This window comes from Vanellus vanellus (genome assembly GCF_965231255.1).
Source record: "Vanellus vanellus genome assembly, chromosome: 2".
NCBI lineage: Eukaryota > Metazoa > Chordata > Aves > Charadriiformes > Charadriidae > Vanellus > Vanellus vanellus.
The window spans coordinates 33,710,204-33,733,879 of record NC_138906.1 but is presented as its reverse complement, the minus strand read 5'-3'; the positions used below and the strand labels follow the sequence as shown (position 1 = coordinate 33,733,879).

Here is a 23,676-nt window from a genome sequence, read left to right as displayed (position 1 = left end):
GGAGAGGGAGAGTCTGAACAGAATCCCCCCTACACTGGAGCGAGAATGTTTTACTCCGAGGCCTGCCCCTGGCGAGGCGGAGCTGTGGGAGGAAGTCGCCATGAGGAGCAGGGGCGGGCGCTGGCGGGTTCGCCGCAGGGAGGGGGCGGGCGGGGGGTGCTGCCGGGTCCGGGCTTTCGCCGCCACCGGGCTGAGCTCTCCTCGCCGGGTAGCACCGTCCCGAGTCCGCTTTACCGTCTGCGGGAGGCGGGGTTGGGGGGGGGCGCGATGGCTCCCCCCAGGAGAGGTGACCTGAGCCCGGAGGAGAAGGACTTGCTGGGAGTGATCGCCACAGGTGAGCCCAGCCCAGCCCTCGCCCCTCGGCGGCGGTGGGCGGTAGTGCCGCCGCGAAGGGCCTGGCCCCGGCGCCTTCACCTCCTCGTCGCGGCCTGGCCAGGCTGCCGCCGGCGCCGCGAAGGGTGGAGACTGTGCAGCGCTTTGCCCTGACCCGTCGCCGTGGGCCGGGCCGTGTCGCAGCTCCGGCGGGCCTCCTAGAGCCCGGCCGACCCTCGCTTCCCCCGCAGCACCGGCCCCGCCGGTTGTACCCCAGGAGGGTTTGCTTTCACAGCCGCAGCTGGCGGCCTTAGTGGCGGCGGGCGAAGGGCAGGCCGCGGCCCCTCGGCCGGGGCGCTGCAGCCGTTACCGGCCAGGCTGTCGCCTCGCGCGGGCCGCGGGCTCCCCTCGGCCCCGGGCTGCGGGCAGGGCAGGGCTCCTCGGGTCGCCGTTCCCGGGAGCCGTGTTACGGGCCTGCCTGTTTTCCAGCCCTTGGGCCCCGTCCCCCTTCTCCCTAACGGGGGCAAACGGCTGTTGCCCTGGAAGGGCGAATGCGCTTGTCTCGCACTGGCCGTGCGCGGGGCAGGCCCGTGTCAGCCAGGGAGCGCGAAGGGAGCTGGCTGCCGGCCGGGCTGGAGGGGTTGCGCCTTGCTGGATGGACAGTTCGGGCTGGGGAAGCCCAACTGTGAGGGTCTAAAACTTTGCCAAGGAAAGCTTATGTCTTTCTTGTGTGTGTTCATATTTATCTATTGACTTGTAATAAGCTTGGGGAAAAAAAAAATTTTTTGGGGGGGGGGATAATCCAGTTCTTTAGCCTGTTACAGGTTTCCTTATGTGTTTTTGCCAGACCAGGGTGTCCTTGCAGTCAGGATGTTCTTCAATTAACAGAACTTGAGCTTGTCCAGGATATTGTGCACCTCTTATCCCTTTTACTATTTTAGTTTGCATTTCATGTAAGCATTAGTTTCACTGCGTTACATGGTGCATATGCGTATTGCTGGGGATCTTTCTGCCATGCTTATCATACCAGTTGGATTTCATGGTCCAGCAATGTGAATTTCACAGCACTGACTAAATACTTATAGTCCAAATGGTATTTTGAAAATTGTGAGCGATATTTGTTATTTGGAAGTTAACTAAAAAGACCTGATGTGCTTTATGCATTTCTATACGTAGTTTTGAGACAATTTGAACCCATAAGAAATTTTATTTATAGTTTTGGGGCTTCACTCTTAATTATATTAAAATGTCCCTCTGTGTCAGAGACACAAGCATAGGACCGTCAGCACTTAATTTATTGTGGAACAGAATCAGTTTGATAGACTTGCTTTAATCAGAGTTTCAGGCCTTCACCTTGCGGACACTTCTATCTAACTTAGCTGATGCTTATGATTGGGGTCACGGCATAATTCAGGTTGGATGTCTCTAGGTCAACCTCCTGCTCAAAACAGGTCAGCTGTGAGGTCAGACAAGATTGCTCAGGGCTTTATATCCTATCAGGCCTTGAAAACCTCCAAGGATGGAGACTGCACAGTGTCTCTGTGTAACCTTTTCTGATGCCTTACTGGGCTCATAGTGAAATGTTTTTCCTTATACCCAGTCTGAAGCTTTTTTTTTTTTTTTTTCTTTCAACTTCTGCCTATTGTCTCTTGGCCTCCTACCATGCACCACTATGAGCAGCCTGGCTCCAACTTTAAGCTCTAGCCAATTCTAGAAGTCTGACTTTCGTCAGTTTAGTGTCTTGTTTGGAAACGCTTCAATGTTTTGTCGTACAGAACTCTGAATTTGTGAATGCAACTTTGCTTTGCTTTACTTGCATTAAAATTTGCTTTGAAGATCACCCCTTGAAGACTTGCTCTGTCTGATGGTTGTTCTTTTGCTGGGATGTTCTTCTGAAAACTACTTCAGGTCCTAAGAAGCTTCTCACATGTTTAAAATATAAGTATATATATATTTGGGCGAGTAGGCTGGTTGACAGTGACCTGACTATCAGTCAGTGTATTTTACTGGGTCTTTATCAAGTGTGTGAGATGATTCAGGTGACTGTCTTTTTTCCCCTAAAATAATTAATTTTAAAAAAATGGGTAAAGAAACTTGTTTAATATAGTTAAACTGCACCAAAAGCTTTATGAAAATAAATTATTTCTAATATTGTAATGTTCTTTTGAAAGAAAATGAGCCAAAGCTGAAGTTGCAAGAGCTGCTTTGCTGAAAATTTGCTGGAAGAGCACTTCCTTGTGATATAGTGAAGATAAACATGAAGCCTGTCATTAAAATGAGGGATGTAATGCTTATTTTTATTAAGCCCATCACTGCTGAAAGAGCTTTGCTTATGATTGAATCAGTGATCAGAAGCTTCTGTTAATTTGCAATAAATTTAATTCCCCAAACTTAGATTCTTTGTTCTTTTATTTCTATTTGTTTGAATGCCTGTTGAAACTGCATTGACATTACTGAATGGTAGTCCTTCAATGGGCTTTACGTCGGGTTCTTAGATCCGTGTCTTGTCTGAAAGGACTCTTGAAGCAAATTGAAAAATACAAAGTTATGGCCTGTTTTTCCTTGCACAGATTTTTTTCAGACTTTAGTCTACTTATGCATTTGGCAATTTTTAGAAGTATCAGTGATCAAGCTACCTTAGTCATTGTCATTTCAGCCTCTATATAAGCAAAAAGCAAATTCTTTCCACTTTTGTGGACCTGGGAGCTGGAATGTTGCAAATTTCAAATTTAAACAGGAAAGAAGATGTGAGTTATTGATAAAGCATGTTTCATTCGGACCTGAAGAGTCTTTGAAATGGGATAATTTCCTTTTGTGAGAATTTAGATAGGTCTTTTAGACATAAGATGTTCCAAAAGAGTTCGAAGTACAAAATGTGTTAAAATGCACAGTATCATTTTACTCATTCAGAATGTTCTGGTGCTGTTTTTGAAGAGATGTATGTGTTCTGTTTGCATGTGTGTGTAGATAAGTTACTTCACAGAAAATGGATGTTTACTTCTTGTGCATACTCACAGACTACTCTTTGATGTTGTGACGACTTGGCTTTTAGCTTCTAGAACAGAACACTGTTCATTCCTAAGCCTCTTCACTAAGTGCAGTTGATTTATTGATGGATAATCTACATCCCAAGTGGTTAATCTACAAGGATTTTGATTCAAATCAGGAATGGAACTGATCTTTTTCCTCTTGATTCTCAATTTATTCCCTTTCTCACCCCACCTTCTCTCTCTTTGTGTCTTTTTTTTTCTTTTTTTCAACTAAAGGAAACACCGAGGAGGCTGGAAGGCTACTGGGCAGCAAGAATGTCCGTGTCAATTGCTTGGATGAGGTACAGTGAAACTGTACAAGCATTATGCCTGGGTTTAGCAAGGGAAATACTAGGTCTGAAGGCTTTCTTGTTGTTAAATAACATTGCTATACAGACTCCTGGAAATGAGAGTTATTCTGAAGATGTTTCCAGCCTGCAGATGAATAACAAACTTTTGAAGAGCTCTTACTTTTTTTAAAGAAAGTTTAAAGATTACTGTTAATTAAAGTACTACACTGTTTGGTTTTTTTCCTCTCGAGTTCCAGCATGAACTTTGGTGTCTGTAAGGTAAGATGAATGCTGCAGCAAGACACATGGGAGTGCTCCCTGGCTTCTTGTCACCTCCACCAAACAGTAGTCCCTTTGCTTAGATAACAGCAGACAATGTGGATAAAGAACAGCTGTCCCCATCTTATGCTTGCATCTCATTACCCAAAGCCTTATCTTTGCAGAACCATGAACATAATTGGAGAGTGAGCAGTGAGGTCAGAAGTGGAAAACACAGTCTTTTGCAGAGGCAGATGTGATAGACATGTAAAAGATAAAACCCTTAAGTCCTACCTGAAGATGGGATAAAATCCTTAAGTCCTACCTGAAGATGGGAGGAAGTTTGTGGAGAAAGAAACCTTGTGTGTTCATATCTGTTTCCTGTTCTTTTTCTTTTTACAATGTGTTTCTGAAGCATGCAACATTAATATGAAGTGTAACATCGAAGCAAAACTGTAATTGCCCACCATGCATGTTAGATCAGTGTGTAATTTATCAATTTAAATGTCAATTTATGTTTTTTCACAACTCCATCATATCATAGGATCACTGGGAAATTCAGACTAGAAGGGACCTCAGCTTCCCCCTCAAACCAGCTTCAGCGCCAAGGTCAAATGAGGTTGCCTGAGCCTTATCCTGTCTGACCCTGTAATTCTCCAAGGATGGAGACTGCAGAGTATTTCTGGGCAACTTGTTCCACTGCCTTACTGTGCTTACGGTGAAAACATTTTCCCCTTATGTCTGAACCTCTACTTCTACCTATGCTCATTGTCTCTTGCCCTCCTGCCACCATAACTGAAGAGTGTGGCTCTGTCTTATCAATAGTCTTCCTGTAGGCACTGGCAGGCTGCTGTTGGGTCCCACCAAAGTCATCTCTTCTCCAGGCTGAACAAGCCCAGTTCCTGCAGCATTTCTTCACTGCACAAATGCTAAAGTTCCCACCATGTCTTGCGGTGGTACTCCGCTGAACTCACTTTGCTTTATCCATGTCTTTGTTGTACTGGAAGTCCCAAAATTGGACAGGGTATTGTAGATGTGGTCTTGTGAATGCTCAGTGGAGGAAAATTATCACTTCATCTACTGGTTATCTTTGTGGAGTATTGTTAGCCTTGTTTGTGGTGCCAACAGATCCATTTTCTGATCATTCTTAAATACAGTTAAATATTTAAACCTGAATTTCTAATGTATGAATTTCAACCAGCTTCTGACAAACTAGTCAAACTAAGCTTTACAGTAAACTTTAGGAACCCAGGATACAATGTAGGGATGTTTGCAAGTGTGGATTATTCTGTGGACTTTAAAAGCTTTTCTTTTAGTGTAATTGCTGAACTAGCGCTGAACGACTGCACCCTTGATGCAGTATTAGTGCAACATGCAGGATTACTGTTGAGAGGGTATGGTTTATTAATAGAAACCATAACTGAGTTATGCCTCAGGCTATTGTTAAAGAAGAAATAGTATTAACAATACTTGCCTAATGCTCACATCTGACTAAATACATCCAAGGCACACAAGGCTTAAAAAGTTCATGCAGTATATTTCTTGTGGTCTCCTTTTTATTCCCAAGAGTGGTGTGTAATGATGCATATTGAACACGAAAGGGTTCAGATTTGTTTAGGATTCTTAATCCATCAGTCATCTCATGTCAACTTTCAGAATTTTTCTGTTTTAAACCATTTTCCCTCTAATGTGTTATTCTAATATCTATACATAAATACAGTGTGTGAAACCCCAGTTAAACATTAGCTTCATCTGTAATTCAACGTTGCCACAAATGGAGAGTGCTTTGAATGTATCGGGTCTTATTTTCTTCCTCTGTGGCCTTAGCTGTTTATCCCGAAATTCACGTTATTATTTATATTACTACTGTTACTTATTTTATTAATGTTAAGAAATGAGGGAACAGAGCCCTGAAAATTGAATGCTTAGATATTGAAATAGAAGCACAATTCAGTTGGGAACTAAGAACTCATTTCCTTCCTTAAAAGCCCCTTTTGCATGAGAGAATCCACAGAATGAGCACAGGTTTAACATAATTCTCTCTTCTGTTTGTGGTACAGCAAACATGCAGTCACAATTTAGCAATTTCCATAGCTTGGAGAATCCACAGCATCCAGTAGCAGGCTGTTACATATTGCACTTTCTGATTTTAAAAAAATAAACATGTAAGGTGTTTCTTTAATTTTCGGTTTGACCATATATTCTAATGGCTTAGATCTACTTTCTTGTAGATTAAATAGTACTGACAATTGGCGGTCTTTTTTCTATGTATCTTTAGACAAGGACCAAGTCATGTTTTAACATCTTCCAAATGCATTGACTTTTTAAGTATCATGTCTAAAATTATGTTTCTTCAGTAACTGAGCTATAATCGTGGCTCTTTTCGGAATTCTTTCCAGTTGTTTCAGCTTCTTCTTTCAAAAATGTAGGCATGAGCTGGACACAGTGTTTCAGCATTGCTTCTGCTGTTGTTACATGTATTGAAAAAATAAAAAATCACTCCTTTCAGTCTATTTGCTTTTTCTGCACGTGTGCCAAGACTCACTCATGCTTTGCTTCCTCCTATCTGCAGTGCTTTACTGGGAGCAGTGGGTCACTTGAAAGCAGAGTAAGGCACTTTTGTTCAAATTAGTTTCACAGATGCCCATCTTCCAGAAGACTGTAGATATCCAGCAGATACAGTCCTGTTTTTTCCAAGTGTCCTTTCTCACCATTTCACAGAATCACAGAATGGTCAGGGTTGGAAGGGAACTCTGGAGATCATCTAGTCCAACCCCCCTGTCAGAGCAGGGTCACCTACAGCAAGTTGCACAGGACGGCGTCCAGGAGGGTTTTGAATATCTCCAGAGTGGGAGACTCTACAGCCTCTCTGGGCAGCCTGTTCCAGTGCTCTGCCACCCTCAAAGTAAAGAAGTTCCTATGTTCAAGTTTGTGCCCGTTACCTCTTGCTCTGTCACTGGACACCACTGAAAAAAGGCTGTTCCCATCCCCCCGGCACCCTCCCTTTAAGTATTTATAAGCATTAATAAGATCCCCCCCTCAATCTTCTTTTCTCTAGACTAAAAAGACCCAAGTCCCTCAGCCTTTCAATTTTTTGTTGTTGTTTCTTTGTGAATTTAGGGAGTTGAAGAACAGAAAGGTATTTAGGCTTAATCAGTGTCTTTATGAAAACAAAGAAATACATAGCTCTTCCGCAAAACTTGCCTTTAACAGTTTGATTCTGGCAACTTTAAAATTTCAGGGGCATCTAAGCTTAGGTGTCCCAAAATATTATGACAAATAGATGGGCGATGGAAATGGATGCAAAATAGAACCAAATATATTTCATTTAAATGCACACTGCTTATTCAGTTTTTGTCCTATTTTAGATGGAGTGGTTGCTAATTTGGAAATGTAGTATGGAAGAAAGTGTTTGGGAATTTTCTTTCCCCTGGGAGTACAGAGCTTGTAAATAGCATTGTGACTTCATGTTGGCACTTTAACTCCATCCATTTGCAGGGTGTGGCTAAGAGCTTTCAGATTATTACAGAAAGGCAGTCTAGAGGAAGCACATGGGTTTTCTAGCTGTGGCAGTTTCCTTCAGTCATGTTGGTAGTTAAGGTTGCAAAAGAGTGCTGTAGTACTACAATCCCATATTTTCTGCAGATCAAGCAGAGAGACTTGCCCTGAGAAGACTTAACAATTTTTCTGTATTTAAACTAATTTTAAGGTCGTTCATAATCTTCTTATATACAGAACTATCATTTGGCATTAGCAGCGTTAATTTTTTCCTCTAGTTTGTTAATTCAGCTGTTCACTTCTGTAATAAAATACATCTTTTGGAAACAGTCCACTTCTATATGCTAATTACAGAACTGAATGCTTTCTGGGAATTACAGCAGCAGCCTGCTTATTAGTGAACGAGATGTGTATCTTTATTCATACAGATTATGTTCTATGGAAGGTTCTTCAGTTAATCTATCTTGCTATTCCAGTACGAACTTCCTGTGCTAGCAGAAAATGCCCAGATCCTTGGCCTTGATTGAGGAGAAAGAGTTCTGTCTTTTGATGTTTTTTACGTAGTATTTAAAAATACACAAACCAAAGAAAATTCAGCAGCTATTAAGAATTATCTGGTTTCAATTCAGGTTGCTGACTGATGTAGACTTTAACTTTTCATCGCTGCACATGAACAGAAAGATCATCAGAGGAATCTAATGTGTTGCATATGTGAAATCAACAGCTCAACAGGATGACTATAAAGGAGGAGAACTATAGCTATGATCTACACTCACTGAACAGTATTTCATATTCTAATTAGTTCATACTTAGCCATAGCTAAAATTATTTGTGTATGTATCTACCTTCCAAATCCTGCTTGCGGTAAGCTTAAGATAGATAAGGGCAATCTTACTCAAAAGCTTTAAAGGTGAAATTTCTAAAGGCTTTCATCTAATGAAAATTCAAGTCATGTATTTCTAGACTAGCAGCATTCAGTACTATTTCGGTTAAAAGTCAGAGACATTTTTATAATCCAGTTCCAAAGACCTACTTGAACCAGTCTTAGTGAGTTGGTCTAGTTTTGGTAATGCTCTTCCTTTTTATTTAGGAGAGTTGATTTTGAAGACATACATCAACTAGTATTTCTGTGTTCCTTGTGGCACCTGCTCTTTTTGCATCATTTGTTTCCTTTTTAGTAGCTTCCCAAATATTGTCTTAAATAAAAGCCAAACCTATTGTCTATGTGTATAGTTTGTAATTTTCTGAATGAATAGAACTGGCATAGTTGTCTGAATCAAAAGAATAAAATAAGGCACTCTTTCCATGTTAACGTGGGGCTGGGTTCCTCATTGCAAAATCATAGAATGGTTTGGCTTGGAAGGGACCTTTAAAGGTCACTCAGTCCAACACCCCTGCAATGAGCAGGGACATCTTCAACTAGACCAGGTTGCTCAGAGCCCCGTCCAACCTGACCTTGGATGTTTCCAGGGATTGGTCATCTACCATCTCTCTGGGCAACCTGTTCCAGTGTTTCACCACCCTCATTGTAAAAAAATTGCTTCTTTCTATCTAGTCTCAATCTACCCTCTTTTTAAAAGCTGTTACCTCTTGTCCTATCGCAACAGGCCCTGCTGAGAAGTTTGTCCCCATCTTTCCTATAGGCCCCCTTTAAGTACTGAAAGGCCGCAATAAGGTCTCTCCAGAGCCTTCTCTTCTCCAGGCTGAATAACCCCAACTCTCACAGCCTGTCTGGGCTGGGATAGGGACAGGTGGATGCTTTAACATTATCAGCATATGATTGTTTACAGCAGTTTTTCAGCGAGGGTTTTTACAGCCCTTTCCCTTTCCCACTCTATCTAGGTAGCTAGTGTCCACATATGCAATGTTGTGGTGTACCCCAACGTTGCTGCTCCCTGCTGCAGCAGGGATCACCCTGGAGGGAGCCGCTCCAGTGTGATCCAGCCTACATGTGCCTCATCTTGGCCACATTTCCATGGTCGAGGAGAAGGGTGAAGCGAGCATGAGAAGTGTAAAACACTGGGAATGTTGGGACCACTTGGATTCCTCTTTTCTCTTGAGTGACACAAGTCTATGTGACTACTTCAGTAGCGAATCATCAGCGTGTTATCCACAAAATAATGGCTCTTAAAAATATACATGTATCATGTCTGTGTTCTTACACAGTCAGCATGGGTGTTTAAATGCTCGCAACATAGTCCGTTTTTCTGCCAAATATGCCCAGGTCACTGGGATGTGAGATGGTCTGTGTATTTTTTTTGTTTGTCCCAACTCTTGTTGCCTGGCCACCCCACACTCCCCAATTCCTCTTGTCAACAAAGGCTGAGAAACAGTGTTGTTGAAAACTTTCTCCATAGTTCACAGAAGGCAGAAGGTTGTTTTTCCAGTTTATTATCTTTATAAATTTGGTTTTGTTCATCCTGTGGAAGCATACCTCTCCCAGGTGCTGAAGAGGGATAGAGTAGCCTGCTTTCTTCTTCCCCTGCTTCGGGCAGTGGAGTCCAACCTCTCCCTGGTTCTGTTATCTGTCTGCCCCTCCTGCCTCCCCACACATCCTTTTCTTCCCTTGTTAGCCGATTCAGCCCACTAACCCTGTAGTTTTGGTGGGGGTTTTTTCTTGAGTTGGTTCCCCCACCATGGCAACATTAGGTCAACTTAGCTCTTGGAATCCCATCCCTCAGTCTGCTTCTGGTATATTTTCAACATCAGGAAATGGGAAGGGTGGTGTGTAATGGCTAGGCTGGCTGTGCCATGAGGCATAGCCCTGTTGTGCCCGGGAGTCCTTGATGGTTAATGAGCTCAAGAACCTGGTGATGGGAGCTGCCAAGCAATTTCTAGAGGCCCTGTGAACTCTGTTCCCCATGTACAGTCACACATACAGGGAATACTTATAGCCCTGCAGAAGATGGGAGATGTTAATTTTGCTCCCTGTAAACCATGTAACATATCTGCAGAGTAAACAAGAAACTGGGAAAGATCAATTTTTGTCCTAGGGAATGAGGTTAAAAGACTGGATTTTTGGTCAGAAGAATGTTATATGGTAGCTGCTAGAAAATGGATTCTTCATCCTATGTTCCATACTGGAACAATAAATAATTTTTCATCTGTATGCTTAATAAACTGTCTGCTAGTTTAATGTTTTAAGTATGTTGTATTGACAATCCAAATGCCATCTGTCAGAAAACAGACTGTTGCTGGACCTGTCTTTGATATTCAGCCTGAGAAGAGTATTTTCAGTCATTTCAGTTTCTGCATAGGGACATAATACAGGATAACAAGCTTTTCTAGAATTTCTAACAATTGTCTACACGTTTTCTGCTTGATAGGTTTTTTTGATCCACACCACAGCCTGACACTTATTTAATCAAAGGCTTTAAAAAAAAGTTTCCCAGCTGGAGGGGATGACAAAAAAAAAACCAACAAACCAACCCTGTCCTTTGTTCTATAATTTTCAGACAGATTTTTTTAATTGAAACAACTGGCATTCAAGATATAACCAAACTTAAAGTCATTGTTTTCTTAAAGTTCCTTCTCCAGTCAAAAACTTTACTGTGTTCACATCTCCTCATAGCTGTACTTTTCTGCGCTGGTGAAGGAAGCAAATCTATACTATGACTCCAGACTGGAACTGGCCCATAAAAATTGGTGTCAACCTAACGTAACCTAACGTAACAACATAACATATTTTATGTATTAGGATAGAAAGCCTTTACTTACCTTTATAGGACCACAAATGAAACCTAGCAAAAACAACGACAAGTTTGTTTCATGTTGTGAAGTGATCTCTTCAGGTCTTTTGTTTCTCTAATGGCAGTTTACACTGCAGTTTACAAAAATATTTTGGCTTACTAAAATACAATCCATCAAGTAATAATTTTTTATTGTTTTCAGTTAGGATAAGGAATAATGAAAATATAATACTTAAAAATTGTTATTATAATTTTAACTTTCCCAATTTCCCCCACCTTTAGGAATTTTTTGAAAATTATACTGATAAATTTAACTCCATTGGGTTTTATATACATTAAGGCTCAAGCTGACAATTACATTATTTCAGAGTATCACATTACCATACATTTACAGAGCTGCAGTAGTGCTGTACATGAGCGTATTCATGCACACAGCCTTAACCTGCAAAAAAAGGAAGAAAATGCCATTTTGATTTCCTTCAGGGACAAACTAAAGTACGCACCCTTGTATTCAGTGTTCGAGAATGTTCTGGGGCAATTACTATGTCTTGGCTGATAACATGAATCCTGACTTGATGTTAAGTGAAAATACACAGCATACTGGAAAAAGCGTATCAAATTCTAAAAAGGGAATGTCATGCAATTTTCTCACACAGAGTTGTGCTTCTCCCTGCCCTTCGAGAGGGAGAGAGCCTGCACTAGCAATTCACCCTAGCTCTGAAAATTTCCCTTAGGGTTTGCCCAGGTTTGCATTTATAATTACACCAGTGCAACTCTAATAAAAACTCAGTCCCTCCCTTGCTGAAGCTAATTCATTTTGTACTGGTGCGGTTTATCAAAAGGCAAGGTTTGAGACTGTGTGGTTGTTCAGGTCTAGTTAGAGCTGTATATCTTTACAGGGGCTTTTGGAGCTCTGGCTGATGTAAGATCACAGACACAATACCAAAAGGGTATTATTGTGAAAATTATACCAATGGGAGAGAGCAGGATAGCACAATTACCAGTAATCATGACTAAAAATGGGCAATATGGGGTTTCAGAAACTGCAAATCTTTGTAATGGTAAAAACAACAAGAGCCTTTTCCTAATTTTCTTGTTGCTTATCATATAATGCAGGGGAGAAAAGAAATAACTTAGGAACCTAACAAATTTTCTAAAACAAGCTTTTCCTGCTAGCAGAAGCATTAGTTGTCTTAAACACTAATGTATTACACAAATGGCTAATGACAAATAGACAGTAAATGGATTTCATTTATTCAACACTGGTCGGTTTTCAAATATATAGCACAGCATAATCAGAAAAGTGACACGGAAATGGAAAATCTGCATGTTAGCAACCGTATTTTTTCATGAAGATTTTGTGAACTTTTTCGTTCGTGCTAACTTAAATATTATGTGAGGCTTTGGCAGTTATACTGAATATGTATGTACAAGTAAAAATTATCAATGGTATGAAGATCAAGAGATACAACTAACTCTTTTTTGTATGCTACTTCCTTCCTCTCTGTTTTTTTAGCATGGCATGACACCTCTAATGCATGCAGCGTACAAAGGGAAAATAGACATGTGCAGGTTGCTCTTGCGCCATGGGGCTGATGTTAACTGCAATGAACATGAGCATGGATATACTGCCTTGATGTTTGCTGGACTTTCAGGTAACTTCTTACTAAACTTATCTCACTGATTTTTATGACATTGACAGGTACAATTTGCCATAAATTAATTATCTAAAGAAAAATGTCGACACCTTTCTATTCAGGTTTACTGTTCACTGTTATGTGAACTATGCAAATATGTCTAGACCAGTAGAATCATCAGGACAGTGGAACAGGAGAGCTACTGTTCAGGCTTGGGATCTTTTTTCATATAAAAATTGATTTTGTTCAGCGTTTTGAGGCAAATGGTCTATCTGTACTTTGCCCTATTTGTTACACTCTCCTCTGACAGTTTTCTTGTGCAGTGGGATACATTCTGTTTAATTATACTGTGTTACACTGAAAAAGATGCTGCACCAAACTGCCTTTTAGGACTCCAAATCAGTAGCTTTTAGTAATATTTGAGACTTGTAAAATCAATTCAGTATTTTTCAAATTTTGCCTTTCAGCCTACATTATTTTTGCAATTATCTTGTAGGCATTTAAAAATGTATTCAGTAAATTTTAAAAACATGTTTTCTCACATTAGTTTTCCCTCTCCTCTTAACTGTTTGGTTTTTTTTTATCATGAGAGTGCTTATAGCTGTACATATCCTCTCTATCTCAAGTGGTGGTTTGCAGCTTTCCTCTTGCTATTCTTTTTTCCTGATGAAATGAACAATTATTTCCTAGAGTGAGAAAAAGATGCTACATAAAAAACATTGTTTCTTCTGGGGAAAATACTAGATTTGGGAATACTAGGTTATTTTAAGTATCTTCTTTACAAGGCCACTTATGTCTTCCCAAAAAGGAGATTCTAGGGAAGTAAGATTTCTTAGCAGGTAGAGTTTAAACCCTGCCTTCTTTCATCGTAAGTATAGAAAAAAGAAAGGCATATGTGTGAATATGAACTTTAAAAGGATCATCAGATTGCTTTTCTGCTAAAACTTTCCTAAAAAGATCTGGCGAATTTCAGCATTCTGTGGCATTGAGCAATATCAGAGCTGCAGCAGATAGACGGGAACAAACTCTTAGAGGCTGTTAAACAACTGCAGCTTTATGGAAAATGCTGGATTTTATACTATTTTCTCACAGCTGAGCTTTTAACCTGTCATCCTGGGTTAGAATGCTTCTGAATGTTGACTTTAAGGTCTGTTATCTGTGAGTGCAAAAGGTACATGAGCACCACTGACACAATGCCTTTGTTTTTGAATCACAAACATTCATTTCCATCCACCACCCCCTTCTTTTTTTATATTCACTTTTCTGTACTTAGCATACGCACAAAAAATGATAAAGTAAGAATACCTTTGAAAGCAGAACCAGCACGGGTGGTGACAAGTGTCCTGATTAGTCTCTGAAGGGCACCAATTAAGCCATCTAATCTTCCCATCAAATTTTAGCTTCATTTTACTTGGTATTTAGCCCAGTCTGAACACCCAGTTCCCACTGTGGAGAAAGGAACAATCTGTTCCCTTCTCTATGCTCCTGCTACATAATAGTACTGGATTTGTTTTTCTTCTTAGAATAGCAAATGTTGTAGTTGAACTGTCAAACTAGATTAGTAGAATTTGCTTCTATATTGCTATCCAGAGGGACCAAGCTCTACTGTAGCTATATGCATTTGACTTCCATAAGCTCCACGGGGAGCTGAACGTGCATGACAGAGTGCAGAGTTATACCCTGCTTGAATTTAGTTTTTACTTTGATTTGACCCTCTGGAAGCATAAATAAGGAGGCAGCACTGTGCCTTTCTCTTAACCCGTTCTTAAAATAATGACATTAGGAACATTCATTTCCCTCTGTGTTATTCCTGGTCTTTAAGAAATTCACTCCGTGTTTTTCTACAACATAAAGAATTACAAGTTCTCTCTCGTTTCCCATATCTTACCCCCATATTCAGGAAATAAAGAAATCACCTGGATGATGTTAGAGGCTGGAGCAGAGACTGATGTTGTCAACTCTGTGGGAAGGACAGCAGCTCAGATGGCTGCTTTTGTGGGTAAGGTGAAAGTCTATTATCATTTTCTAAATTTCTAAAGAAGTAAAATGTTAGATTCTGATGTTTCTTATTGGAGAAGTATTATTTGATGACCTGTTCTGAACTCATGCAGTTGTTCAGCTTTTTTTCCACATCTCATCCTATAACAGAGTCAATTTGTGCTCTATTCCCATGCTTTGTTTCATAAAAGCACAAATGATCTTATCTATAAGAATAGATGCTACTGCTGTCTAGGTGTGCAAGGTTTTGCAATGTCATCACTTTTCAAGTAGTAAGAGGAAGGTGGTAACATCTGAGGTGTCTGAAGTGCAGGTATGTGCTTTTGTAGTACAAAGTGCATAATTGGAGCTTCCTCTGTAGGAAGAAGGAATGAATGTAGCACTAGGAGTCAGGAACTCTCATCTGAGCTTTGCCAGGAGTATGCTGTGTGCTGGCAGTGAGTCCTCAGAGGGGAAGGGCACCTCCTGCCCTTCTCCCTCTGCATGTGGAAGAGGGAGAAGTCTTGGAAACTGTTCTGAGGTAGTCAGTACTTACTGACCTGAACTTGACTAGAACAAGATACAAGATTTGTCATTCCAGTATGCTGTGTGGTCCTTGGCAAAACATGGAACCAATTTTTTTTCTGCTGTTGTGTTTCTTTTTCTTGTCTTTTTTTTCTAAACCCTTTTTAATTCTTTACCCATCTTGACAGTGCTGGAAGATTCCTGGATTAATGTTCCCAAATACACCACATTTTTCTCTACTTCTAGCAAGGACGTGTGATTAAATATTACCAGAAAAAGTGGAGTCATTTTAATGACTTGGCTATTCCTGTACAGATCACCTTCCCAACAACCAAAAATGAGGACCTGTATTTTCACTTCAACACAACCTTCTCATGTTGTTTAAGTGTCTGAGAACTCTCTTGCAAGTCCATAAGGTGTTCCAGATTCAAGAGCCTACCTTGTCATTTAGATTTACTTCCTTGAGTAGTGAATTAGTGCAGTTTCAATTTCAATCATATCTCATTCTGGTCTTTTAAAGAGGAAAAGATTGACACTGCTCACTTGAGGTTCAAGCAGCAAAACCTTATTCACTTAATATGTCAGAGAAGTCCGCTCCTGTTAATTATACTTTGGATTTGGAGAGTCTTTCCCAATGTGATGCTGAATTCAGTTATTGGTGAATGGGGAAAGTTATCTCCAACATAATTTTTGAGAATTCATGTTTAGAATCTCATCACGTCACCAAGAATGAATAAATATTTTCAGGCATACTGAGATATGCTACTCTGTAAAAGTCTGAACATTGGAATCCATTCCTGTTCTTTTTTATCCTCTGTCCAATCAACATTAATTCATCTGTCTGTGTGTGGGAAGTAAGGATACTTCTTCCCCTGTCATTTGTCTTACACTGTGCTCTATTAGCTTAGAACAGTCTCTTCTAAAACAGTGGAGGGTTTTAAATGCTGGAATTCGGTTGGCTGTGTCTTCTTCTACTGATTAAAAGGATTAGTGCCAAGATAAATCAATCAATTTAAAGAATGTGGTCCTGAACTACTGAAGCTAAATTTTACTTTCCCTTTAGCCAAGTAATCCATCATTTTGTCAGATGTAGAAAACAAGAAGGGTTTGTAACTTCTCTCATCTTATTACTTTCATCATGTTCCGTTTCTTTGGTAAATTTTAAGCATCTTCTGTTCTTTTAATTTCTCCTGCATAAGGTTAATACACTACCATGTGTTTCAGGTCTGAAAACTTTTAAGTCCCAATGCAAATGTCATTAATTTTTGAAAGTACGAAGTGGAGAGAACTTTCCTTGAGAAATTTTAGCACCAGCATTACACTGCTAGTGTAGTATAGGTTTGGGGAGAAATACTTGTTATACCTGTTCTCTTAGTTTTGGCTTACAAGGGCAAGAGGATGCAGGAAGGGGACAGCATTCCCAAAATGAAATTTCAAGAAGTCATTCCCTGCTGGGAGTCAGTAAGTTACATGTACTGAACGTAAAAGTTACACACTTACTGAATGTAAAAGAATGGCAAGAGTTGCCTGTTACCATGTTACCACTGCAAAGTATATCATGTTCGGCTCCTGTGTGGGTAAATCTCACCTGTATTGCTTATATTAGATTAGGGTTTACATCTTTATTATTATTATTATTATTATTATTATTATTATTATTATTATTATTATTATTATTATTATTATTATTATTATTTCATTTAATTGGTGATTTTTTTTTCTTGTGTGCCTCTAGGTCAACATGACTGTGTGACTGTCATCAACAACTTCTTTCCACGTGAAAGGCTGGACTACTATACTAAACCACAAGGCTTAGATAAAGAACCAAAACTGCCAGTAAAATTAGCTGGGCCTCTACATAAAATTATTACTACTACTAACATGCATCCTGTTAAGGTGGAGTGATATGTAAATTGTATATGTTTGTTGGCATGGGAACTGTTTCTTTATGTCAGAAAGCATTCAACTCTTCAGAGTTCAATAGCGCTCAAAAGTGTTATCCATTAATTCAGTTGCTTCTGAAAATGGGAAAGAACCAGGCTTAACATTTAGACATGACTCAAAAATGAAGCTATTTTAGTGTTTATATAGACCATATTCTTGAACTAAAACCTTTAAGTGGAGAGATTCTTGTTTTTCACATCAGTAGTCATAAATAGCTTTATTTTTTAGCTTTCTTTTTTTCCTAGCCCCACTTGAAGTGGAAACGTAAAACAATTTCCTATCTTAACAAAGTCTCACTGTTCCCTCAATGCTTGTCTCAGCATGTATCTTCCTACGTTCATCACTGGTTCACCATAGTAACATCTACTGCTGCTGCTTCTGAAAGTATGGGCAAGAGATGTTTATTTTTACTTCCCAGTATAATTGCTGAAAATAATGTCTTTTATGGTTTGCTCTTCCAGTGTAGTTCAGATAAATTAATACACCTAAATTCAAAGGCAAGTTCCTTGGGCTTGCCTTTCAAAGTCAGGAATTTGTCAACAGTTGCCAACCAGGTATCTGCAGCACGTACAAACAGTAATGCACCAGTGGCAGCTAATTTAGTGAGTACACAATTATTCTTAAAATGGTTAGTTCAGTGCTTTGCTATTCTACCTGAAGCGCTCCAAGAACATGTAAGGTTGATGTGTTCTGTGAAACTGCTTAAATCATACAAGTCCAGTTTATTTCAGGTGTTCAAAAGGAAAGAGATTTTAGGACAGTGTATGGTAGTTTCTGTAACTATTTCTTTTGAAATGGTTTTGATTCTTCAGGTTCTTATTCTGGAAAAATCCTTAGTATTTTTACTATTAGTCTTAATTTGGAATGTTTCTTTTATGGGAACTGTGAATTACAGTATACTAAATAGTAATACTAAATAATGACTGAAAAAAGAGGGGGAAGACTGCATAAGGCAGAAGTACAGGAATAGTAGAAACTCCACTGAAATTTAACTACAAGGACCTATATAACCTTTAATGCTAATGCACAAGTCTAAAAATATTAGTTCCTAATTGGATTACATTTCCTTCAATGTTTCTCATAGATTGTGTTGCTGGTAAAAGAGAACCCTCTATTGGCCGAAGTAGAAGCACTGCAGAAATGTTATAGGGTTCTGGATCTAATTTGTGAGAAATGTATGAAGCAGAAAGATATGAATGAAGTACTTGCTATGAAAATGCACTACATCAGTTGCATCTTCCAGAAATGCATTACATTCTTAAAAGAGCGAGAGGATAAACTAGATGGATTTATCAAAAGGTACGTATTTCTACAGAGAGGTCTGAAGGTGTATGCATGAACCAGCTTTACAGGTATCAGCAAAAGACAACTGGGATAATAGATGGGATTGTCTTGGATAAAGGCCATGTCCAGTTGCAGTCACTTCAGGGTGGCACTGACTCCCTTTTTTCTGTCTGAAGTGGCATTGTCTTTTCCTGGGGTACAAAGAAAATGTTCCTAGAGTTTCAGCTCCCTGCTGGAACTGGTTAGAGCTGGGCAATCACACATACACTATGAAGCAGCAGAGAGCAACATGTAGTGGAGAAAACTGGGAGCAATGACCTTGAAAAAAGAATTTCTCATTGTCCAGTATGGATCATCTGGGTATATTTCTCTTGTCGTTTTGCTCTCCAGCAGTCATACAGGGTGAGATTTTTTTTCAAAAACACTTAAGCAATCAAGAACTGCAAATCCCCCTTGCTGTGGATGAGACTTGGACTCTTAAATCACTTAGATCTTCAGAATCTACTCAGAGTTACAAAACCAGCTGCCTGATCTTAAGTGTCAAAGTAAATGGCGTTGCTTTTAGAAGGATTGCATTCCCCATAGACCTCAGTAGATTTGTACATGATACTGGAAATAAATAAAAAAAGATGTCAGCATTCACATCCTGAAATCAAATAGTTCATCAGTGATCCGTATCAAAAAGTAGGAGCCAACCAGATAAATATAGAAGCATCAGGACTATAACACATTATTAAACATAAGTAAAGCAGAATTTCTATTTTAAAGTATTGTGTATTCTTCAGTGTTTATTTTTACAATGCTCATTTTTAAAGAAAACAAAGCATTTTGCTACTTCCATCTGATGTAGGTACTAGTCTACCTGCAGGTGATTATTTTTCTCTGTGTGGCTGAATTAGTAAGTAGTGGTTTCACAGCGTACATTTAGTTATTTTATATTTCATAATGATTCTGCATTAGAATAAAAATAATTTCATTTTAATTTTAAACACTGTTATGTTTGAAGTTGTTGAATAATTTTGAATTATTCTCTATAATTTGATAGAGGACAGAGTCAGAAGGACAGAGTACAGCATGCTGTGTGTTTGTTCTTGAACATTTACTGTGTGGTTTCTTATTTGACTTTGGTTTTAAAAAATTTAGTCTCTTGAAAGGGAGAGATAAAGATGGTTTCCCTGTATATCAAGAGAAGCTAATTCGAGAAAGTATCCGAAAGTTTCCTTACTGTGAAGCTACATTGCTCCAGCAGCTCGTGAGGAGTATTGCTCCTGTTGAAATAGTAAGTTTTTCCTACCAAGAAAATACTTTCTAAGCAACTTGCATAGTAAATTCAGTTTCAATTAAGCCATCTTTCTGTTTCTCAGCTTCTGCAATGCATTATATTAAGCAAAGGTTTTTGAATGTCCCTGAACTCTCTGGCAAACTAGAATTTTATTTTACATATTGCAGGAAAATGCTCTAAAATACTTCAACTAGTAGTTTTTTTCCTATGTCCATAATGCATGCTTAAATACCTCAGCTTTTAAAGAAAATTAGAACAATTTATCTCTGTGTCAGAGCTTTCTTTTCCTACTCTATGATGTCTATTTAGTTTTTTCTTTGGCAGTTTGCTTTCGCAAGTTGTAGATTCAGACAGATGAAAACCATTTTGCACTCTTTTTTCACAATGTCTAAATTCAATTTAAGATCAAATCATTTCCTAGATTTAATGCATTTCTAGTGTACACAAAAAGGTGGTAATGTATGATGGTAGGAAAAGGGAAGACATTCTATAAAGCTCCTTTTATCACAGGGACAGGCAAGATGATGCAATATGGAATAAAAAGTATGTCTAAATTAGGAAATCAAAATTCCGAGTAAAAAATATAACTTCAGTTTTCTTCATACATCTTTGCTAACATACTCTTCATTATAGTACTATTAATTAGTTCATAATAAACCCTACACAAGCATTGTTATTCTTTTTTAAATTCTCTTTGGTCTCTGAGAGCTAGGTGCAGTAACACTGGGGACATGGAACAATTTTGTGACATATTTGGATTATGCTAAGTGAATTAAAAATAGCCTCCATCTTAAGTGGCTCCAGTCTACTAAAATGTCCTGAGGCTTAATGCAATCCCTACTGTTTGTCTAAGCCAGAAAAGTAAACACAGTGTGAAAACATAAGCCATCATGATGCATTAAGATTTGCTTTAGAGTAAACATTTTCCTTCCTGTCCCTTTTTTCTTCAAAGAGCTTGCAGTCTTTTCTGCCTTCTCCCTTTAAAGAAATACAGTTTGTTGCGTTGGATTTCTGTCCATTATGCAGCACTGGGAAGGAGGAGATGCTATAAATTTTTAATTTCTGGAAGGCTTTCACCTTTAGCGTACACCATTACTTGGATTCAGACTGGGCATCTCAGCATTGTGGTAGTAGTTGTGATCATGCATATTCCATGGTAGCCTAACAGTTTAAGGATTTACTTAGAGCTGGAGCAACTTGGCATTTTTTTCCTCTAATATTTACATCATTGCCAAAAGAATAGTCGTAATTTATCGTTACCAATAAAACATACTAAATTGCTGCTTGTATTGCATGGAAAAGATACTGCAAATAATATCTAAATAATAACATGCAAATAATTGTTTTGAAGATTCTGAGTTCCGACCATTTGGTCTGTAGTATCTGAGTACACTGAGCACAGAAGTATTTCAGTGACAAGCACAGTATCTTTGTGTGTGCCAGCACAGAGACTAGTCTGCGGAAACCTGCTGCATGTGATCTACGAGCGGATGACAGTGCGTAAAGAACACTGAGTTCATTAAATAGCATTATTAATAATTTACAGAGTAAAAAATGATAATTTTTATCCTCTCTTCTACAGAAGCTAAGGACTAAGTTAACTTTAGATGCAAGAATTTATCTAACTGTATAAATGTTAGGTTGTGTACGTTAGTTGAAGTTCTATGATTTAGTTTTATGTTCTTGCTGCTGTGGCATCTTCAGTGAGACTGCAGCTGCCTACCTGGCAGCTTGCATAGCTTGTTTTGTTTGTCTCTTGTGTGTCCCTCTTCATGATAGTGTTGTCTTCTAATCTCATTATCGCCTCTTCTCTTACCTTTCAGGGATCTGATCCTACAGCTTTTTCTGTACTTACACAAGCTATTACTGGCCAAGTGGGTTTTGTGGATGCTGAATTCTGTACAACTTGTGGAGGAAAGGGAGCAGACAAAAGATGTTCAGTATGTAAAATGGTAAGAATCCATAAATAGTTATAATGAATCACAAAAAATAGTGCCACTGAGGTGCTGAGGATTTTGAATGCTTGACTATTTACTGCGTAGACTTGTGAGCAATGGCATGTATGCCTACACTGAAAACATGCAAGCTATCATCTTCTGGGAGGGATGCCAGAAATTCACAAGTAGGGGGAGTACTTGGATTTCCAAGTATGCCTGTTTAAGAATTAAGAAAGAATAAAATTTCTATATGTTCAGAGTTAACAAAACAAACTATTCTTTAGAGTTTTATATAGGTTAGAATCACTGCATATGACCTTACACATTGTTTAAAAATACCATTAAGTAATATACATAGAAAGACTTAACTTGGTACACTATGAAATGCAAGAATACTGTATATTTTTTACTACATAAAGATGAATTGATAGCTCTGGTAATTTTCAGGTGATGTACTGTGACCAGAACTGCCAGAAAATACACTGGTTTACCCACAAAAAAGTCTGCAAGACCCTGAAGGAAATTCACGAGAAACAAGAACTAGAAGCTGCCAAAGAAAAAAGGAAACAAGAAAAAAAGGAAAAGAAAGGTTAGGATTTATAGTTTGCTTGCTGAAACTAATGCTGCATTAATTGCACCACAACGAACAATAGTAACAGATCTTAAAATCTCTAACAGCTGAGGCTGAAAGAAGAATCTTTGTTGTAACATAACAGCATACTTGCATTCGTTGCAATTCTAGTTTTTCAATTTACAGATGCTATGTACTTTCTAAAATCTGGTTTTTAATGCTAGTTACACAGGTTTCTGCAACTAAAGCATTCTGAATTACACTGCACTGTTTCAAAATCCAAATCTGTAATCAAAATAATGCAGAAATTTCACGCTACTCTACCTTTCGCTGGAGGTGTTAGGACAAGTTGGATAATAAGAAAGCAGCCCACTCCTTTGGATTGCAAAAGTTAATGTATAGCAGCGTAATTTTACACCAACTTAAGCAGAAGTCTAGTGTCTTATGTCTTTTTTGATGAAGCTTGGTTAAATTAAACACTTTTGTAATTGGGGCAAAGGTTCTTAGTGTTTATTACTCTTCAAGAATAAAAATCTTTGCCTGCAGATGAGTTCCGTGTTTACTGATGATGCGATTTCTCTTTTGTTTAGATGAAGTGCAACTAGTAGAGGGTAGTTCTACAAGTGAAGAACAGTCAGATCCTGGTCTGGATGCTACCAAAGAAGTGGATCCAAATCATGCTACTGACCGAACGGAAGAACCTGAATTTACCAAAGAGACGGAGGCAGTAGCCCTGCATCCTGAAAGTCCACTGGAAAGTGAGACTGGCTTAGCTGACATTGCTCTTCAAAAATTTCAAGATTCTGAGGAGTAAGAAGAGGGTAGGAAGGGACTGAGCGTCCTGGCTACGTCCCTGTACTTCAAGGGTCCTAAAGATTTTTTTTATGCCGACCATGTCTGAATTCTTACAGCATGGCTTATGCAAGACAGCATGTCTCTGTTCATCATGAGATTAAATACTGGCTAATTTGTCTATAAATACTCCAGGTTCTGTTGTAGATTGTCAAAATAGGTATTTATTATCTGATAAAAACTAGAGTGGCATAGATCCATCTGTATGTATACCAACAGCAAGCATAGTAAAAATCTATGAGTATCTGTGGTTAATTGGCCACTTAGTGAAAAATTAAAAGCATTTGATTTGGATTATTCATGTTTTCAGAACCTGAAATATATTTTAATTGTAATTTAAATATTTTTTTCTGCAAGTACACTGAACTGTAGTTAAAAGCATTGGGAAGCCAACTATTAAATTGCTTTTTTACACCACTTTAGCAGCTTTATCTGAAGGAATTCAGTAGCAGTTAAGTTTCTGAAGATACTCATCTGAATTTGCAACTTCTCGTGACATTACTGTAAATATTTTTGACTAGTCAGTGCACAACAATAGTGTCTATTTTGTGGCAATTTTATTAAATGATACTGCTGTTTCAGATGTCTCCA

At 38.9% G+C, this 23,676-nt stretch overlaps 1 protein-coding gene across 1 annotated transcript; it reads left to right on the top strand.

Moving 5' to 3' along the window:
• Window positions 1-140: 140 nt before the first annotated feature.
• On the top strand, window positions 141-23,676 carry ANKMY2 (ankyrin repeat and MYND domain containing 2). The gene is made up of 10 exons (XM_082479897.1): window positions 141-334; window positions 3,579-3,643; window positions 12,593-12,731; window positions 14,614-14,712; window positions 16,951-17,111; window positions 18,244-18,458; window positions 19,587-19,722; window positions 21,549-21,677; window positions 22,110-22,251; window positions 22,824-23,676. Exons 1-10 carry the CDS (start codon window positions 268-270, stop codon window positions 23,045-23,047), a joined length of 1,377 nt encoding a protein of 458 aa, XP_082336023.1. The 5' UTR covers window positions 141-267; the 3' UTR covers window positions 23,048-23,676.

Bases quoted from the DNA above. Each gene is read 5' to 3' on its own strand.
- ANKMY2 (XM_082479897.1), top strand. From the start codon at position 268: ATGGCTCCCCCCAGGAGAGGTGACCTGAGCCCGGAGGAGAAGGACTTG. The intron at 3,644-12,592 runs GTACAGTGAAAC...CTGTTTTTTTAG, and splicing joins GTGTCAATTGCTTGGATGAG to CATGGCATGACACCTCTAAT. The intron at 18,459-19,586 runs GTACGTATTTCT...TAAAAAATTTAG, and splicing joins CTAGATGGATTTATCAAAAG to TCTCTTGAAAGGGAGAGATA.